The 21240-nt window shown below is 34.7% G+C and overlaps 1 protein-coding gene across 1 annotated transcript in view; it reads left to right on the top strand.

Annotated features, from left to right (window-relative positions):
- Positions 1 to 13038: 13038 nt before the first annotated feature.
- LOC126818070 (doublesex- and mab-3-related transcription factor dmd-4-like) overlaps positions 13039 to 21240 on the top strand; it is a 44492-nt gene continuing 36290 nt past the window's right edge. The window contains exon 1 of the mRNA XM_050545248.1: positions 13039 to 13399. Coding sequence (XP_050401205.1) covers positions 13039 to 13399 — 361 coding nt within the window. The remainder of the gene's footprint in view (positions 13400 to 21240) is intronic.

Below are 21240 nucleotides of genomic sequence, written 5' to 3'. Positions count from 1 at the left end.
TTCTTTTGCTGGTAAAATTTTAGCTGCTTGTTTCTAAACAGGACATTTCTCAACAATTTTGGAATCGTGATAATGTTTCATACTCAGTTTTTGGTAACGTGGCATGTAAGACGTCTGTATAATACATGTAGTACACCCCAGTGACTGGAGTTCTTTGTCCAGAAAATCAGCATTTGTCTCCGGCACAAGCCTGCCATTTCCATCTTATTTGATCCACTGGTTAGCACACACCTTAAATGTTTCCCAGTTTGTCGCAGTGAACGGTTTTATTTCAGTGTCTTTTAACAAAATCTACACGAAGTATGCAGTCTTGGCTATCCTTCCGCCATCACTATCAAAACGTAAACACAGAGGTGACCTGTCACTCAACACGACCCGTTGAACCTTTCGTCGTGTGTGTCTGATTGGTTGGCGAGTTTTGTCACGTGATCTGTTAAAACCAAATCACCGCGAAATTCAAATACCATCGCACATTGATAAGTTGGATACTGAAGCCCTTATGTACATGTACACATGTATGTAAAAGCAAACTTGCTATCTTATGTTATATTATATAAATAGGCCTATGTATAAGCTTAAAGTCTTGATTATATATTTTTCAATTAAAGATACATTATCGGAGATTAGGTAAAGAGCTGGCAGTGGCAGTCCTAACTATAATAGTTAAAAATTAGATAATATAAAGGGAATATACTTAAAATTTCAGTAAAACGATCCACCCTGAACCGAGAATTTAGCGATTGAATTTTAGGCCTAGTCCGTAGGATAAAAAACATAGTCTCGATTATCCAGTTTTGTATTTAATCAGCAGCAACAGACCGGGTTCCAATCCAGTAAATATCGCAGGTTAGCGATGCCATCAATAGTTGGTTCGGATAAGTTAATTAATGTCTAATTAATAATTTAGATAACATTTCAGGCCTACAGAAAGACCTGCAATAGGCAGATTTAGCTCTTGCATAATGTATGTTTAATATGATTATAACAATGACATCATTATTAATGTGACGTCATAATGTATGTTTAAATTAAATCATTAACCGCCAATGTTTGAATCCATGAACATGACGAGAACCCGATGGCATTGAGGGTTGATTATGGACTTGACAAGTTAATACATTAAATGTCATATTTTAAAAAGTAACATTTACGGCCTCAAGAAATACCTACAATATGTAGATTTAGCTCTTGCATTATGCATTGTCAAATTTGAAAGAATCAGTACAACAACAAAAAACAAATCCTTGAAACACCCCCACGCAAAATGACCTGCATAGCACACTGCATGGCGTATGCCCGTCTTCCTTAACACAGTCGGTGCTGAACAGTAGGACGTTAAACTCCATTACATTTCATTTTTCTAATCAATTATTTGTAGACTTTTGCCGTTGTTCATTACGAACATCAGAGACACGCTAACCACCATTTAGCTGTACTAATTAAGCCATTAAGGGGCGACAACTATATTTTAATACCCATGATTTTCCTGTTAACTCCCATACAATACCATAAACATGCTCTTGTCCCACAGCACTCACTCGGCAAGGCTAAATCTGTTTGTTAAGGTCAGCTCAATTTTTGTCAAGGTCGTTGAGATGTTGGCGAGATTGTAGGTTAGGGTAAGGGTAAGCATTGGGCTAGGTCCATGACTAGGGTTAGGGTTGTTTACATCTCGTGACCTATGACGAAACACTGAGCTGGCCCTATCATCTAGCACTATCCCACTGGACCAGATATTCAAGAATCGATTTCAGAAAGACCGAATAACTGTTAACAACTTGCGCATTTAAATCTGTATTTTGTGATGTTTTTTTCGTTGGGGTCATTTTATAGCCGAGTTGGAAGTAGAAATGGTGCCTTTACACTTATCATTCCAACATCAATGTCTTTTGAACAACGATTGGTAATTCATTTTATGCAATTTTCTATTAAAAGCTATAATGCACTATAAATATACCGAAATTCTTACACGATCGCCATGATGTCGGATCATTCGAAACCAAGAAGCCATGTGCACCACGTTTGTTAAAGATGGGTTCCCAGAAAAGTATTTATCGGGTGGTTATTTCCAATAAAAGTATGGCAAGTTTGGTATATATGGAAAGTAGAGATATCCAATCTTACTAGAAAAATACTGGATTCCCCGAAAAACATTCATGGAGCGTGTACAGGGCAAAAATGTAAGGGTTCCCCTAATCAACAGCCCGACGATTAAGAACTCCTGTACGCGTGATGTCAAAGGTCACAAGCGAACATTGAGCGCTTGATGTACAAGTTGATAAACTTTATGAAGAGTTAGACGTACAATACTTTCTGAGATAAAAATGACGGATAAAGACGCGGGTAGTGGATAATCCGAGAATTTAATTAGGATTCGATATTTGGAATAAATAGTAATCGATTAAAGACAACATCGTCTTATGTATGCAATGAATTCTCCTCTGACTCCCAAGACGTGACGTAAACATGACCTGGTTTGATCGAATTTAAATAGCAGGGCATTCCTTCACAATTACAATGTTTGAGAAGGATTTGAAGCATAATTATGACAAATTAATTAGTTTGAATATGTTTTTGGTCCATATATACCATTAAATCACCCAGTTTGTCCGCGGGAACCCATCTTTAAACACTGCTTCCCACAATTGGTTTTCAACAATTTTCAAAAAAATGAAATAGCTCTATTCCGAATGGGCTCACGCAGACGGGCATATGCCATAATATGTGATATGAGGGAAATTTTGCCCATCAGCGGCACTACGGTAAACTCAGATTTCGAATTCCAACTGTCAAGGGTTCTTTGGACCTCGGTTCGGGTTTTGCCTCCATCCGAACAACTAGACGCGGTTTCTTAACACCCCCCCCCCCCACACACACACCCACACACGGTCCTACACCGCTGGCAAGAGGGAACCACACCCGAAAATACTGAGAGAGAGGGAGAGAGAGAGAAATGGGGTTTAACGTCCACTCGACACAGACTAGGTCATTTTCGGGACTAACATGGTTTAATTTTATTTCAATAATTCGGTTGCGCGTAGGAGTCTTTGGCAGTGGGAGGAAAACGGAGGATCCGGAGAAAACCGATGAGGTTGGACAGGAGACCCTACTCCTTGTCACGCACAAACGGGGATTCGAAACCACGTCAGTTGACTCAATGACAGGTCTTATGATACAGCGCGCACGTGCTAACCATTCGGCCATCCAACCACCCAAATCCTAGGAGAGAACCCAATATTTGCTGATTAGCGAGCCAGCGTCTTAGTCCCTGAGCCACAACATTAGCCTTTCAAAGCGATATTTACAACACGATTAAACCTCTGCCGGCTTTCATACAAGACAGGATTGGGATGTATTGTTGTGTTCGTGGTAGAAAGTTCCACAATTTTAACATCAAAACCTGGCCAGGCTGTGAGTATGACCACAATCCAGATAGTTTCAACCACATTCAGATCCGAGTTTCCGTATTGGAAGGGAGACAACTCTTATATTACTGCTGGATCCAGAACACCATTCATCAGATTAGTGATCAAACCTTTAGCTTTATAGGTCGTGTTTTGGTAATAACTATAGCTGCCATTTTCATTTTATGTCTGTATATTTATTAATTAAATATTGTGTATGTATCTATGTGTCTATGTTAGAACTTGGAAGTCATACAATATTCAGTAATAAAAGCAGCTATCATATCATTTGGTGTAAAAATGGCCTTAAAAGTACTTATGTGATAAGAGAGATAGAGAGAGAGGGAGAGAGAGAGAGAGATGGGGTTTAACGTCCACCCGACACAAAGTAGGTCATTTCGGGACTAACGTAGGGTTTAATTTTTTTATTTCAATAATTCGCGTGCGCGTATGGGTCTTTAGCAGTGGGAGGAAACCGGAGGACCCGGAGAGAGAGAGAGAGAGAGGGAGAGAGAGAGAAATGGGGTTTAACGTCCACTCGACACAAACTAGGTCATTTCGGGTCTAACGTAGGGTTTAATTTTTTTATTTCAATAATTCGCTTGCGCGTATGGGTCTTTAGCAGTGGGAGGAAACCGGAGGACCCGGAGAGTGAGAGGGAGAGAGAGAGAGAGAGAGAGAGAGAGAGAGAGAGAGAGAGAGAAAATGGGGTTTAACGTCCACTCGACACAAACTAGGTCATTTCGGGACAGGCGACCCTACTCCTTGTCACGTACAACCGGGGTACGTGATAAGTACTCAATACCAATTTTATTCAATAATAACACGATGTCAAAAATGAAACCGAATTTTTTTTAACAAATATTTGTGAAATCTATCAATTAGTAGAGTGGTCGGTCATTGGCCTCTCGGCTACAATGTCCAGGTCGATCCCTGCATTGGCCAATAAAGTTCATCCAGATTTTCCGGAGTGGTTCCCCCTTGTCAGTGATACAGGACGGAGGGCCCGTGTACACATTGGCGTGCACGTAAAAGATCCCTTGACAGTTGGAATTCGATATAATAGTAGGCCGTACTACCGCTGTCCGAGCATAATTTCCCTCATAGCAAACTGTATGACATATGCCCGTCTTCATTAGACCAGTCATTTCATTTACAATGTCCAGGCGTGGGCCGAGAAGAACATTCGGAGCACTTCGTACCCGACTTGGAGCCACGGTGGCTAGGTGGTTAAGACGCTGGCTCGCTAGTCTGGAGGTCGGGTGTTCGATCCCTGCATTGACCGAGAAAGTTCATCCAGATTTTCCGACGTGGTTTCCCCTTGTCAGTGGTGCAGAACGGAGGGCCTGACAAGGACAGCTGCCTAGTCCTTCGGATGAGACGAAAAACCGAGGTCCCGAGGAATGCACGTAAAAGATCCTCTGGCAGTTGGAATTCGATATAAGAGTAGGCGATAGTGCCGCTGCCCGGGCAAAATTTCCCTCATAGCACACTGTAAGGCGTATGCCCGTCTTCATTAGCCCAGTATAGGAGCAGAACAGTAAGACGTTAAACCCCATTTCATTTCATTTCATTTCGTACCCGACTCTCACTTGTCGAAAAACGGATGTGTATAAGTCGGCATGCATGTAATAATTCCCTTGACTGTTGGGAGAAAACGAATAAGAAGAGATGCCCAGACAACAACCTCACTTCACCTCGCATAACACATGTAAAAATTAAAATAAAATTTATGATATGTTGGTCTCAAAATTACCTAAGTATTATATTTACGATACCATAATATCTCCATTCCATTCTATTCAATTAAGCTTTCCATGATCGCTCTTAATGAAGCATCTATACTATATACAGTTCTATAATTAGATTACATCTATTTGATAAGGCCAACTTCAAGTTTGGTCAAAGGTTTCAAGATGTAAACAGGGCTAGCGATAATCCCAACCCTAACCCTCACCCTGGACCTAGCCCTAACGCTTGTCCTAACCCTAACCCACTATCTCGCCAACAATCACCTGGCCTAACCCGTTTTTACATCTCCGCGACCTTGGACAAAAATTGAGTTGGCCTTAACAAATAGATCTAGCCAATTAATTAACTAAGAAAAGTAATCAGAATGCTAGAAACAACATGCGCGGCTAAATACAGTATAATGCATGCCGAGTGAGGAACTTCTGTGCCAAATTAATACCAATCAAATACTGGTATGCCACGGGTTCTCCTGGAACCGGAACCGATCAGGGTGCCTTTAAGAATCAACCTGGGTGTGTAGATAATACTTTGTGTACATATTGAGTCTATATGAGACACCTACTCCTCGTGTAACTCTTGAAACTTCGCACAACTGATAAATCATTAATTACCTCACGTGTTTATCTTCTCTAAATTCCCCCATTTCCCGCCCAATTATTCCAACTATAAACCCTGAAACTAGCAAGATTATTGCAACTTAATTCTGACACGGCGAGTGTTGCCATCTAACGGCTGTTTAGTCACATGGCGTGATAACAGCTGATTCAACAAAGGGGAATAACCATTAGTGAAAATAATTAAAAGTCAAAACTCGTATATATTTAGAAAACATAACGTAATGTAAATTGTGGGTCCATGATGAGCACCGCTGTATGAACCTTGCCAACACTGATTTTGGATAAACATCGAGTTTTTGTGAAAACGAGATTGCTAAGAAAGCATAAGCTTAGAGAAGTAATCAAAAATAATTGTTATGCCGTAGATGTCAAACATTAGAAATAACCGGAATGTTTAGATTTTTTCTGCTGGAAATAGAAAATAAAACTCTTGACACATGCCGTTCACTTTCTCAACAGTATATAGTAACATTGTTATATATATAATGTGTGTTTGATGCATGTGCATCACCACGTGCAGGTATATAACATATAATGATTAAAGATAATAATCACAGCTGATTGATGTATATACTTGTTGATTTCAGACCAGGGAATGATTCGTCACAACATAACAACACAGTTATTTATATTATGGATTCAATATTTATTTAAGATATTAATCACATGATAAAACATCTAGCGATAATCATTTATACAAAACAATAGTGGCAACGCAACGAGAAATAAAGTTCTTATGATATCAACACAGCGGACATTTTTAATTACATATATGTTAAACATACATTATGCAAGAGCTAAATCTGCCTATTGCAGGTCTTTCTTTTCCCCTGAAATGTTATATAAACTATTAATTCTTCAGGATTGAAATGTTATATAAACTATTTATAATTAGACATTTATTAACATGAAAAGAGAACATAATCAACTCTCGATGTCATCTTACGCGCCGGATTTTCACTGGATTTCACTCGATGTCATCGCTAGCCTGCGATGTTTACTGGATTAGGATCTTATCTGCTGCTCAACGCTCATTGACGATTAAATTCAAAAATGTATAATCGAGACTATGTTTTTTTTTATCGTACCGACCTTAGTAATGATGATCGATGCTAGGCTTAAAATTCAATTCAGAGTGGAGCAATTTGACTTTACATTATCTACTTTTTAACTATTATAGTGAGAGGTGCCAGTTTTTTTGGGGTTTTTTTTATTGAATCTTCGATATTGCCCCTTTAACGAAGTAAATTAGAATTGAAATAGAATGGGGTTTTACGTCCCACTGATCGGCGCCGACTGGGTTAATGAGTACCGTTATACGTCATACAGTGTCCCTATGGCCTACGTTTATTTTGAATTCCAACTATCAAGGGTTCTTTTACGTGCACGGTAATCTGTACACGGGACCTCGATTTTTTTTATTCTATCCGAACGACTAGACACAGTTCTTTCTAAGTATTTTAGGGGTGGTACCATTTATTCTATAAGAGGAAGTATTACACCTGTCATTACTTACAGCTTATTAGAATCGTATATTAACTCCCAAAAAGAATTTCCTGATAGAGAAAGCATACGCTAGCTCACGTTTCACACTCGCTTATGAGAGCCATACCGTATCTTATCTTCCCACTTTCAAGTACATTAGAAGTGGTATAACATGTTCTAGAAAGGCTACGCATAACCTACAACATTCGTCATAACCAACCTAACTCTAACCCTAACCATGGACCTTATAATCCATGCCCTAACCTACAATCCACATATTAGTATGGCGTCATATGTGCTAAAATGTGCAGAGCAGTCTCCGATCTAGCGTTATTCACAAGTAAATCGAAATTTTGAACTAAAAAAAAGACGAAACGAAATAGATAAGAAGCTCGTCGTATATACCTTTAAAAATGTCACCTTAATCCGCAACTATAGCGATACAATCATTCAACGATATATTGATATCGCATTAATCTTTATTAATGACTTGTCGCTCGTCAGTCATTGAGGGGAGTTGAAATCGTTTAGATACTTGAGTTAATGAAATATGATTACTAACAGCGCCCAGTGACAGATTGAAGTACCTCTAGATAAGATACAATAAACTCATTTGTTGTATCTGTCGTTCTAAACATTCTTCTCGCTCCAAGATGGCCTGGGAGCCACGGTGCTTCAGTGACTATAAGCCGTTGGCTCGCTAACCTGGAAGGTGATCCCCTGTTCGAGCTTCTGATTTTTGCCGTGGTTCCCCCTTGTCAGGGGGGTCACGTACCTAAGTGGGTAAGACGCTGGCGTGGTTCCCCTTTGTCAGTGATACAAGACGGAGGGCCCGTGTACACATTGGCGTGCACGTAAAAGATCCCTTGGCAGTTGGAATTCGATATAAGAGTAAACCGTAGCGCCGCTGCACGGGCAAAATTTCCCTCATAGCACACTGTATGGCGTATGCCCGTCTTCATTAACCCAGGTTAGGAGCAGAACAGTAGGACGTTAAACCCCATTTCATTTCATTTTCCCCCCCTTGTCAGTGGTGCAGGGCGGAACGGGCGATAAACCGATGTCAGAGGTATGTACACACTAGCGTGCACGTAAAAAACACTTTGTTGAAATGCGATATAAGAGTAGGCCGTAGTGCCATATGTCCGTCTCATTAGCCTAGTCGGAGCAAAACAGCAGGACGTTAAACCCCGTTTCATTTCATTTGATTTCCAAGATGATCATAATTATTATGACAGAACGATAGAGGGATAGAGAAAGAGAGAGGTATGGGGGTTTAAAGTTCATTCGACACAAACCAAGTCTTCTTTTCGGGACTAATATATAGTGATTTTTTTTAATTTAATAGCCAGTCCCGCGGGAGGAACCCGGAGAAGCTGTCCGTAAGCCAATGGATTTGGGGAGGCGACCCTACTTCTTTATCCAGCAACACGCTTGAAATAAACAAAGAAATTTATGTTTCAGGGTCGTCTTATAAGCACGGGTAAGCAGCGCACTGAGGCCCCTACCTACAAAACAACTTATAAATTATAACAAGATCAATGGTCGATAATATCAATTATAACAGGATGGATAATATCAATTATAACAGGATGGATAATATCAATTATAACAGGATCAATGGTCGATAATATCAAATTATAACAGGATCAATGGTTGATAATATCAATTATAACAGAATCAATGGTGGATAATATCAATTATAACAAGATCAATGGTCGATAATATCAATTATAACAGGATGGATAATATCAATTACAACAGGATCAATGGAGGATAATATCAATTATAACAAGATCAATGGTCGATAATATCAATTATAACAGGATGGATAATATCAATTACAACAGGACGGATAATATCAATTATAACGAGATCAATTGAGGATAATATCAATTATAACAGGATCAATGGTGGATAATATAAATTATAACAGGATCATTGGTGGATGATATCAATTACAACAGGATCAATGGTCGATAATATCAATTATAACAAGATCAATGGTCGATAATATCAATTATAACAGGATGGATAATATCAATTATAACAGGATGGATAATATCAATTATAACAGGATGGATAATATCAATTATAACAGAATCAATGGTGGATAATATCAAATTATAACAGGATCAATGGTTGATAATATCAATTATAACAGGACGGATAATATCAATTATAACATGATCAATGGTCGACAATATCAATTATAACAAGAGCAATGGTCGACAATATCAATTATAACAGGATGGATAATATCAATTATAGCAGAATCAATGTTTGATAATATTAATTATAACAAGATCAAAAATTGTCGACAATATCAATTATTATACAAAACCGACAAAACGGTTTAATATAAAACATAAGAGAACAGATACCAGGATAAATACGGGTTTGTTAATATATCAATAACCACCATAACAGGTGGATAACCGATGGTCTTATATATACAAATCAATTAAATAATATACAATCTTTATTTCATCCAACTTGGATATATTGACATTCCACTCTAGACACTCCTTTCTTAGTCAGCTGAGTTCCTATAGTTAGCTAATACCGTTATTAATAAATAATAGTCAGGTGATTTGAAAACACTGGAGTTGTTCAATAGTGTATGTACAATTTGAGAAAGATATGGCAAGTCGTCCTAGAGATTAAAATGAGGTTTATGAAGATTGTTACAGATCCGCCGCAAATAGTTTTCAAGACGTTTAGTAGACAATCGTGCAAATGGTTGTGTTCTAACAACTTATATATCGATATTTAGGTCAGTTTCGGGATATATTGAGTATGATAGAATATATTAAAGGGACAATGACACTCTTGCTGGCTTGAAAGCTCCAGAAAATAAATAATATAATATCTAAGTACTAGATGTTTAAGTGTCCTACCTGTTGTGTAAATTATCCATTACATCCTATTTTACTTGTCCAGAGGGTTCGCAAATATTTTTAAATCGAAGTTTCATTTGAAAAGGTTTACGTTAGACGTTTCAAACCATTATGTTGAATTTTTCAAAATTTTTAAATAAGGTGTGTTAAGATGAAATTTGTATCATCAATTAATTGAAATATTCTAAAATGGTACAATTTGTTGACCAGAATAAAGATTGGGAAATATTATTCAGTTACAACAAGAGTGGTATTGAGCCTTTAAACATACATTATGCAATAGCTAAATCTGACTATTGCAGGTCTTTCCTTAGGCCTCAAATGTTATCTAAATTATTATTTAGACATTTATTAACATGAAAAGACCTTAATCAACTCTCGATGTCATCTCTGGACTTGAATCCGATTTGCTGCTTAACACTCATTGAAGATTTAATCCAAAAATGGATCATCGAGACTAGGTCTAAAATTTAATCGCTAATATCTCGGTTCAAAGTGGAACAATTTGACTGAACTTCTCAGCATATTCATTTTACATTATCTAGTGTTTAACTGTTATAGAGAGAACTGTCAGCTCTTTATCTAATCTCTCATAATGTATCTTTATCTAATCTCCTATAAAGATTTAGTGACAATAGCTCTTTAACACTTTTGAAATAAATGACAGAAAAAAATCATTAGCATTCATGATTTGACACTTCCGTTGAAATTTTTAAAAATATATATTTTAATTCTAGTAGACAAAGACAGCACATTTCAATCAATCTGTTCTAATATAACAGTGTTGCTGAACAGAAACTTTGAATATCTTAGCAAAGTGAAATTAAGACACTAATTATGCGTATCTTGTCCTCATAGAATTATTTTAATTACACATTTTCAATAGATACTAATTTTAAATTTTCGCCATTAAATTACTTGAATTCATCGATATACCGGACGATTGTTTATTTGTAGGTCCTCAGGTTTCATTAAGGGAGGGGTGGGGGCGGATCGCTAAAAATGTACGCAGTGGACGTATTGTATTTGTTTCGTTAAAAATTCCTCTTTCATCGTGTCTTGAAATTTAACATTGTCGGGTAAAAAATACCACCACGCTAGGGTAGTTTACCTCCCCTCCCCAAACAATTTTATAGCAGGTAATTTGGTTAGATTTAATTTTGTTTCTCGTAAATTTAAGGTTGTGGGTTTTTAGTATTTCCAGGTAAAGTAAACATGTATTTAAAGGTAAAAAAGACAAAAATCAACCCCATTACACGGAAAATTTAACATGTAGTATATAAAGATAAGTAAGAAACAAATATTGTTCATGTTGATGATTAATTAACCTAAGTTTATTGGTCATTATTCTGAAAGACTTGTTTTATACTTTATGTCCAAGTCCCACTGGTCATTTTTGCCTCGGGTATGTACTACTGATGGAAATTGATGAGCCTCGGAAGTCATCTGGAGAAAATTTGTTTATTTTCACATCGCCGATGATTTTCCCCTTTGGGACCTAGGCATAATTAATGAAGGACTTTTAATAAAAAAAATAGATTTTAAGAAATTCATGCCCCCCCCCCTCCCTAACAAAAAACCTTGTATATTATGATATACATTTGAAAAAAAAAATAATAATTAAGTTTAGAAATAAAGTATAATATCAAATTTACAATTTGTGTTAGAAGCAATATTATTATTCAGATTTGAATTTGATTGGGGATTGTGGAACAACCATGGCGTATAGTAAACCCCTCTCCCTGTCAGATATAGATACATATGTTTACATTTTAGAAATAAATAATCAATGTACACGTGAAAACATGATAACAGTGAGTGTGTTATGTTGCCTCTTGAATGGGTTTATATTTTAAAAATAAGCAAGTAATGTACAAGTGAAAATATAATTACATTGATTGCGTAATAGTTGTCCCTTGAACCGCCTGGTGATTTCGAAAAACGAGTGGACAGTTTTAAAAATATTGAGTGAATTCCGTGCAATAAGACAAGGTGTTTCGATGGATAGTAGGTAAATTATTTACAATTAATTTTGTCAAGGGGTTTGTGTTCGCGGCTAATTCTATGCTATAACGAATGCTGAATGCAATGCTACAACAGATAACAGAGACACTTAGCATTTACCGTGATCAATGACAGAAGCGATATAACCCCTAGTCAGATTCCAATAAATCCTGCCAATATACCACACCAGCCTCTCTTTAGATCCTGTAACTGATTGACACTTTCAAACTATGTTTCTAATAAACACATTGTTGATATTAACCACAGCCAATCAGAAACAAGAATCGCACGAGGTGGCTCTCGCCAGTCTCTCCACGAGCCAATTAGGAACGAGGTTGGTGTGAAGATCTAGTTATTTGGTGTGTGTGGTCGGAAAGATACGAGGAAAGAGGCGGTGTTTAAAATCTAACAAATTATTATTTTTATTACACCCTGACTTGACGCTAAGTTAATATATCAAGTAGTAGACCATGATATATGCACGTAGTTTGACGTACCACTGTCATGTGTATTCGCCATTGAATTATATATATGCTTTATGAGTGATCCGACATTATTGTGAGATATCAGATAATATTCATGCATAACTGAATAATTTTAAAGTGTTTTGAAACCAGGACAGTATTTGTTAGTGTATTCATTTGGATTGTGGAATCTCAAATCGACCTGGGAACTTGTCTTTCAGATGCAATTGTAAGCATTAAGAACTTTATATTCGGAGGTGGTTTTTTTTGTAAATTAAGGAGAATTTTAAAAAGGAACTCTAAAAACTGTCTTAGATATTTACCAAGATAACGGAAGAACTCACACCTTGCAATGTTGCTTTTATAAGGAATCAGAAAGTTTGTAAACGGGAGTATCTTGAGCTGTCCGATGATGAATCCACTTCTATACCCTATAACAGAAAAGGGAACTCGAAAACCCAAATGTGCTCGTTGTCGTAACCATGGCATGGTGTCCTGGTTGAAGGGGCACAAACGACACTGTAGTTTCAAAGACTGCGATTGCGCAAAATGCAACCTCATCGCCGAAAGACAAAGAGTAATGGCGGCTCAAGTTGCACTAAAACGTCAACAAGCTGCTGAAGATGCTATCGCCATGGGAATCAGGGCCTGTGTTTCAGAAAATGGACTACCTATAATGACAGCTGGTCCTTTATGGGGACCCGGGACAGTGACGGCCCCTCATACAGAAATGGAGCATAAAAATAAATCGGATGATTCCGACGACGATGATGGTATGTATAGGGTTTTATTTTAGTTATTGCACAGTTGATAAAGTTTTGAAACCTTGAATAGTATATACTCAAATCAAATACTTTTCCTTTGTGTAAGCGAGAAAAATAGAACACAGGCTGTACAAATATTCCTTGTGATATGCAATTTAGAATTATTCATTTGAGAACATCAAACAATCAAATGCATGATCGATTTTATGAAAAACAATTAAAGCCATCATCAGGCTGTACAAATATTTCTTGTGATATGCAAATTAGAATTATTCATTTGAGAGCATCACAAAATCAAATGCGTGGTCGATTTTATTTTTAAAAAATTAAGGCTGTCATCAGAAAGGTAGACATGCATTTATATGTTATTTCTGGTTAACTGATATTTTGATTTGGCGATCATGTCACCAAGGAAACTAGAATAAACCAACAAAAACACATGTTTCATGATTCGAGATTTGATCATAATTTATGTATTTAAAAACACATTTATATACAGCTCAGTGAACGCTTACGGCTAGCCTCCGGATCCATTCACTTAATCTGATATGTAGGTTTGTTTGTGATTTCTGCGTATTGTGTCTTGTGTCTTGTCCGTGGTTTTGTTTTCTGTAGGCCTAATTATGTGTGGTGCAGTCCCCCTGCACTTTGACTGTATATTGTCGTTGTCTTTACAAATAAAGTATTTTGAGTTTTAATGTATCTAATGAGTAATAAAAATTAGTTCTATTTTCGCCTAGTTTGTTTTAAGTAGGTTGTTCAAATGGATGGATGGGTTGTATTTCGATATAAACAGTACAATAAACGTTATCTTTTGTAGAAGTTAGTTTTATTATATCAAATAGTTCTGACCACTTTCAGACTTTGATTCCATGAGAGTTATTTACCATTTCGACTACTATACATTATTCTAAAAATTAGATAAAAACAAATATTCTGAAAATATATAATGCCAAATTGTTATAGATTAAGTAATCCATTATGTTCTAAAAGTTGAACAATGAGACTGAATAGAGTTCAACTTCACGGAAACTTAGGTTTCCTGATTAGGCGTGTTCAGATCTAGGCCGGTTCTTCAGTAAAAAAAAACAACCTGAAAATAATTTATATGGAAAACAATCACTGATTTGTACACATATATCATGAGGTTTTGTCAAGTTTTTTTTCAAAGATTACGACTCTTCGGTGTTGGCGTTGCATTAAAGCATGACAAAAGGATGATCCAAACATTTTTACAATTAATGTTCGAGTGTTAGTGAAAATGATCGGGCTATATCTTTATAATAAACTTGACAATGCATAATTTCTTTCGTCTACCCATATATTAAATAGGCCTATATAATATTAAAAATAAAATGTTTATTTTTATTTTTGATAATTTCTTTACAAAACCAGAACATTTAATTAATACGGTCTCAAAATATTATTTTTTTTAATTAATGTCTCGTTTCTTTGTCTATTTCTTTCACAATTATATATAAAATACATATAGATACATAATATTCACTGTGTACGTTTATCTATGTCTACTATACCCTAGTATTATAGGGTGTTTTTTTTTTATTATTATTTATTTCATATCTCTTTTTGTTTCTGCCTGCCACCTTGATACAATATCAAAACAGAATATTTCTTTGGTAACTATTAAATGTGATATTTTCAAATATTAAAATATTGTGGATATTAAAAAGAGAAGTTTTCTCTGATATTTGCCTCCACTATACATTCGATTATTACCAATTGTAAAATATATTATTAACAAATTAAACAACCGTTCGTGTAATTTGCTGCATTTGTTGTAAATAAAATAAAACTAAGTACGAACAATCCAAACCATTAGACAAAATTCGAAGTCCTAAAAAAAACGGTATAAGCAAAATGGTGTAATCAGCAAATGGACTGTTCACCATGTACAAAATACATCACAAACAAGCACAAGATAAGAAATTTAGAATACAAATATTTGATAATTCAGACATTGTAAGAAATTGAAATAAATAATTTAAGGTACCGCGGTGAGGTGGGGTCGTAATTAGTTGTTTTTCTCTTGGATTTTAATTTGCTGGGATTTGTTTTGGTTTTCGTTTCGTGTTTTTGTTTGTTTATTTATTTAGTTTTTATATTCTTTTGTAAACTGATAGAATACGAGACTGGTTTAACTATGTTATATTTGTTAGCTGGAACGTAGCAGAGCTTTTCTACATTTAATTTGTTCTGTAATATTTTATTTTTATATTTAAATTTAAAAAAGAAAATCCCAATAATACAGATATCATTTCAATCACGTCATAAATAATGGGATTTAAAATAGAGTGTTAACGCTGCTTAAGGTTATGCAAATATGATATTTCTTTTATAAACCTATATAGTTAGGCCACATCAAATTAATGTTTAGTTCGTGGGAGTTCTTTATAAATAAAAAAACTCACCCAGATGATGTTAAGATTTCAAAAAAATCAAACTTTTTGGAAGTAATAGTTTTTGTAAAGAACAACTAAGAAGTTTTTGGTTTTTAAATTAGTTTTTTCCTGAAGAAATTGTTAATGGGTTTTCCCGAAGAACAGAAATAAAATAATTATGGCCTTAGAGATATTCAGATGATGGAATATATGTTGTATTTATATATGTATCTATGCACCAGCCTGGTTATCATTTTCTACCATCCCTGCTATAGAAACAAATAAAGTCTTGTCGGAATTGATAAATAAAATATTAAATAAATTGTAACTTGTTAAATGTTTCATAACTGTAAATAAAGATATACATGTGTAATAATTTCAATATTTGCTGCAAATTTAAATGTATTTTTTTAAACATATGATAAAGTGAAGAACACGCCAAAAGAAATGTACTCAAAGTAGAGAAGTAAACAACGTTTTCATTTTATTTTGTAACAAACCGAAAAAACAATAATTGTCTCTCAAAATTCCAAATAACAAATTTTCATAGACTTAGATATTTAAAAAATTTAAAAAAAAACAAACAGGGGTATAACAAATGATTTTATTCGCGAATAACGAATTAAATAATGTATCATCAGTGGCCTCACTAATCCTTTATATGCACCTTGACTTTGATCATCTTGTTGTCTTGCATGGTTCCTGATTTGTTGTTATTGCTTGTCTATATATAATTGCCCTACATATTTGTTACTGTCCATAATATCATATTTATTGTATTGGACGTTAAATCTGTAATAAGCAACAACAACATTTGTTACTGTACTTGCTTGAAAATGTAGTGAGATTACTCTTCGAAACGTTACCCAAATAAATCAGTAATTGTTCTTTCGTAAGTCGTGTTATAGTTTAATGTATCGTGTAGGAAAGTAATTAGGAAAAAGGAGATGCATGAGGGTGTGCAAAATAATAATTTAGATAAGAGTAACACGCGATTTAAAAGGAAAGTAACAAATTAAATAATGCATTAGGTCGTCGAGCAAAACTTTTTACAGGAAAGTAATATATAAAATGTTGTATGAAGCTGTGCAACAATTGATTCAGGGAAGGGTAACAATATAGAAAATATTTCTGTTTATGTAACAAATAATTTTATTGGAGAGTAAACAAATATAAAAAATAATTCGTCTCGTGTAACAAATAATTTTGTTAGAGAGTAACAAATTAAATTACGTATGAGAATTGTGTAACTTGTTATTTATAACAAATTAAACAACATTATGTATTAATGAAAAAGTATTTTTTATAAAGTTTTTCATCTAATTACAAGTCTATTTTCATCCTTACTTTCAGTCGAAATACTTTCTTAAATGAATAAGTGTGCGTTTAAACATTTCACATCCAGAAATCATTTCATTCAGTCGAAATACTTTCTTGTATTATAAATAACAAATACGAGTTTGCTTTAAAAGTTGCGCATCTAACTATAAGTGTATAGAAATCATTTCATTCAGTCGAAATATTTTCTTGACAAAATGTATTTAGATGACCTCTCTTACTATATTATAGTAACTGTTTGCTTTCTATCGATTATATTTTGATCAATTTGCCTATATTTTAATACAGGAAAATGTGACTAATTTCTTGATCCAAATAATAGTATATCTTTTGTATACGATTGTTTGTACGATGATGGACATATTCTATGCCACAATAAACATACAAAGGGATTGGAGTAAAAAGTTAACATTAAACACTTTATTGTTTCCTAAATAGAAGAGGGTATATTTTTGTTTTAAAATAAAAACAGTTAGCCCGTACGTTTACCAACAAACTGAATCACGACAATATACAATGTAATGCATCACGTTTTGGGAGTCCAGTCATTGATACTGGCAAAATTCTTCCGATGGTATTAAATTACCTACACCCCTGTAGTACTCCCACTCTCTCTGTGTTATTAGTAAGTTTTGTATCGGGAATATCAGCGAAAGTCCATTACCGGAGAAATTGATTCGAGTAAAACATAAAAAGTGCCAATTACATTAAATGTTTTCTGTTTCTTTTTTTTCAATTGTTCTTTTCTAAATAGACATCGTTCTTTATGCATTAAAATAGCTGTTTCCATAAACCAATGTTGAAATTGGGAGTTATACTAATAATAATAATACCCAATTGTGAAGGTGTATCAGATGTCCTGGAGAGATTAAGTACACACTGCCTCGCACACTACACCTGTCAAACTATATAATTATATAAATATCGCTATTGGAGTACTGCTAAAGACCTCCATGCGCAAGCGTATTGTTGAAATCATAGTGAAGCATATGTTAGTCCCGAAATGACCTAGTCGAAGGACGTACCCCCCCCCCCCCTCTCTCTCTCTCTCTTTATCTAGTCGTTCCAATGTAACGAAGAACTGATAACTAGTATGCTTACAACTTGCCGCTCTCCCCCACAAAATTCTGAAAATAGACATTATTCAATTGTATTTCAAAGCCTTTTTATTTATTTTACTCCCCGCGTTGCATCCATTACCTTGACGTCGACAACCAAAACATATAAATATTGCTCAGGTATATGAACGCTAAACAATGATTATGTAGCTAGAGTACGTTATATATAGACTACTCATCAAAGCCGCTGTCTTCTACTTGTATAGATATCAAATTTACTCGAGTCGGTGTATCGTGTTTCTTCAATGTTTACAATAATATTATCTCCACTTTTATTTGTTTTCAATATGGTTATAGTCTCTGTTCTCAAATGACCTAACCCGTCGATTCAATACCGCTCTAAATTGATCTGTAAATTATGCGTTTATGTATTTTCCTGTTGATTCTCAGCGACAGTAAAAGATTTTTTTATATAGTCTTTCCTTATGCAAAGTTCATGTTTTGTGTCTGTACTTGTATACAATAGGGGCAAAGGTGTAAATCTATTGGGGGGTTGGCTGGCCGAATGGTTAGCACGTGCGTGCAGTATCATAGGGTCTGTCATTGAGTCAACTGGCGTGGTTTCGAATCCCCGGTTGTACGTGACAAGGAGTAGGGTCGCTTGTCCAACCTCGATGAACCAGGCTAAACATATCCCACAGGAGAATACTACCGGTGTGGACTGGAATAACCAGACTCCAAACATTACCATTCAATTTGGACTCTTAGCGTACTTCATCGAACATAACTGATTAGAAATTACAGTAAAAACAGAAACGATTGAATTTAAATCAATTTATATACATTCATATTACATTATTATATGTGTTACGACCCATTAGAGCCTATTTCTAGGTGCTAAATAATAGCAATTTAGCTCTTTTAAGTTTTTTTTTTTTTTAATAGGACCATTGTTCGTTTTGCACTATGCTTTTGTTAACTAATTTTCCCCAATTATAAAAGTGTTTTACTTAAAGAATTTTCACCACAACCCCACCCTCAACCACGCCCTCAACCATACAAAGTTCATATTTTGTGTCTTTGAAAAACTCGTATTGTACTTTATACTCCAATTTGTCTATATGTCTACAGTAGCGTTGTTGTAATCAAATGTGCTTATGTTAACCAACTTGTCTTCGATACAAAATCATACAAAAATGTTTAATTTTTTTGTTTTGTTTTACAAAATAGAATTTTATTTATGTGTTCTCTAGAAAATGTTAAATTCAATATTGATATATCATTACAAATTTAATTTTCGAAATTGATTTAAAAGAATCTGTCACTTTTAAAATCTAAATCTTTTTGGAAATGAGTCGTCTGTCCAACCATGTGGGTTTCCACCGCGTCCTCCAGTTTCCCCTCATTGCTAAAGACCCCTACGCGCAATCGAATTGTTGAAATAAAACTGAATCATATATTAGTCCCGAAATGACCTACTCTCTCTCTCTCTCTCTCTCTCTCTCTCTCTCTTTATCGGAAATTATATATACATGTAGTATAAATGTACGCATTTTAGTTTCGTATGAGAAATTACGCAATATTTTATAATACAAAAGTTTGAAGAGACTTGGTTCGTGTCTTACACCCAATGTTTAACTTAATGAATCTAGTCAAACATCTGACAGACAATTAAGACAATATTAAAATACACTTAACAGCAAACAGACATGTTTAATGTTTCGTCTTTGTGAAATTTGTACAAATTTTGTGAAAAGTGTGTGAAATCAAAGTCAATATTTGTACTGTAAGTTATCACATTTGATGTCCTTTAATGTGATATGTCGTCAGGAATATATTAAATACCTATATAATTAATCAATGAAATAGTTTAAAGAGAAAAAGAGATTTATATTAATTTTTGAATTAATTAAAGAGGCATAATGGGAGATTAGATAAATAGTTGACTGTTCTCGCCGTAATAGTTTAAAACGAAATAGATAACGTAAATATATAGAATGTGTTGAAAATTTCAGTCAAATTGCTCCACTCTGAACCGAAATATTAGTTTTTAAATTTTAAGCCTAGCCTCGATCATCAAAGTTGGTACGATATTAAAACATAGTCTCGGTTATCCATTTTTGGATTTAATCATCAATGAGCGTTGAGCAACAGATCGGATTCAAATCCAGTGAAAATGTGACACATAAGATGACATCGGGAGATGATTGTGGTTTGCATAAGTTAATTAATGTCTAATTAATAATTTAGATAACATTTCAGGCCTAAAGAAAGCCCTGCAATAGGCAGATTTAGCTCTTGCATAATGTATATATGTTTAAATTTAAAAAAGGGTTATATGTTGGGTTTGTTTCTAACCAATCGGCTCTCTTATATTATTTATCTTTAAATCTTAGATCAATCTTAAATAAAAACTGCGAAATAAGATCCTTTTGAATTTTTTTTATATTTGTGAAAATGGAATTTTTATGATATAACATAATATTCAATAAAACAAATATTTAAATAAAAAGCAAATCACATCCTTATTAAGATCACGTAAACCGCTTGACCTTATGGACCTTGAAAAGGAAATAGATTGTTTGCCAGAAAATGCACACTTGAAAATTATTTGAGTATTAGAGTATGGATGACTGAAAACATTTTTAAACTGAACTCTGGCAAAACAGAATATATGACCATTGGCTCACAATCATGTCTTTCCTCATAAGATGGGAATTCAGTTCATGTTAGAAGTGATCACATTAACCGCGTTCAATCTGTTGAGAATTTCTGGTGTTATTTTTTTTTTTTTTTTTTTTTTGTATAAACAATATTTTATTCACAGAAAAGGATTGGGGAATAGGCTAGGCCTATATTACCTCTCTCCTATATGGCAGAAAATATATACAAAAGACTATATAACCATGTTATGATAAAATCAATCTAAATAGTATAAGAATAAAATGAAAAAAAAGGGCTATGTACATAGTTACAATTTCAGGTTTGCCATATTCATATTGTTAGCTACCAGATAAAAGTTTTAATTAAACCTTATGTTTAACACGACTATGAA

Source organism: Patella vulgata, chromosome 4 (genome assembly GCF_932274485.2).
Source record: "Patella vulgata chromosome 4, xgPatVulg1.2, whole genome shotgun sequence".
NCBI lineage: Eukaryota > Metazoa > Mollusca > Gastropoda > Patellidae > Patella > Patella vulgata.
Note: the sequence above shows the minus strand (reverse complement) of the source record. Positions and strands in the feature narration are given on the sequence as shown.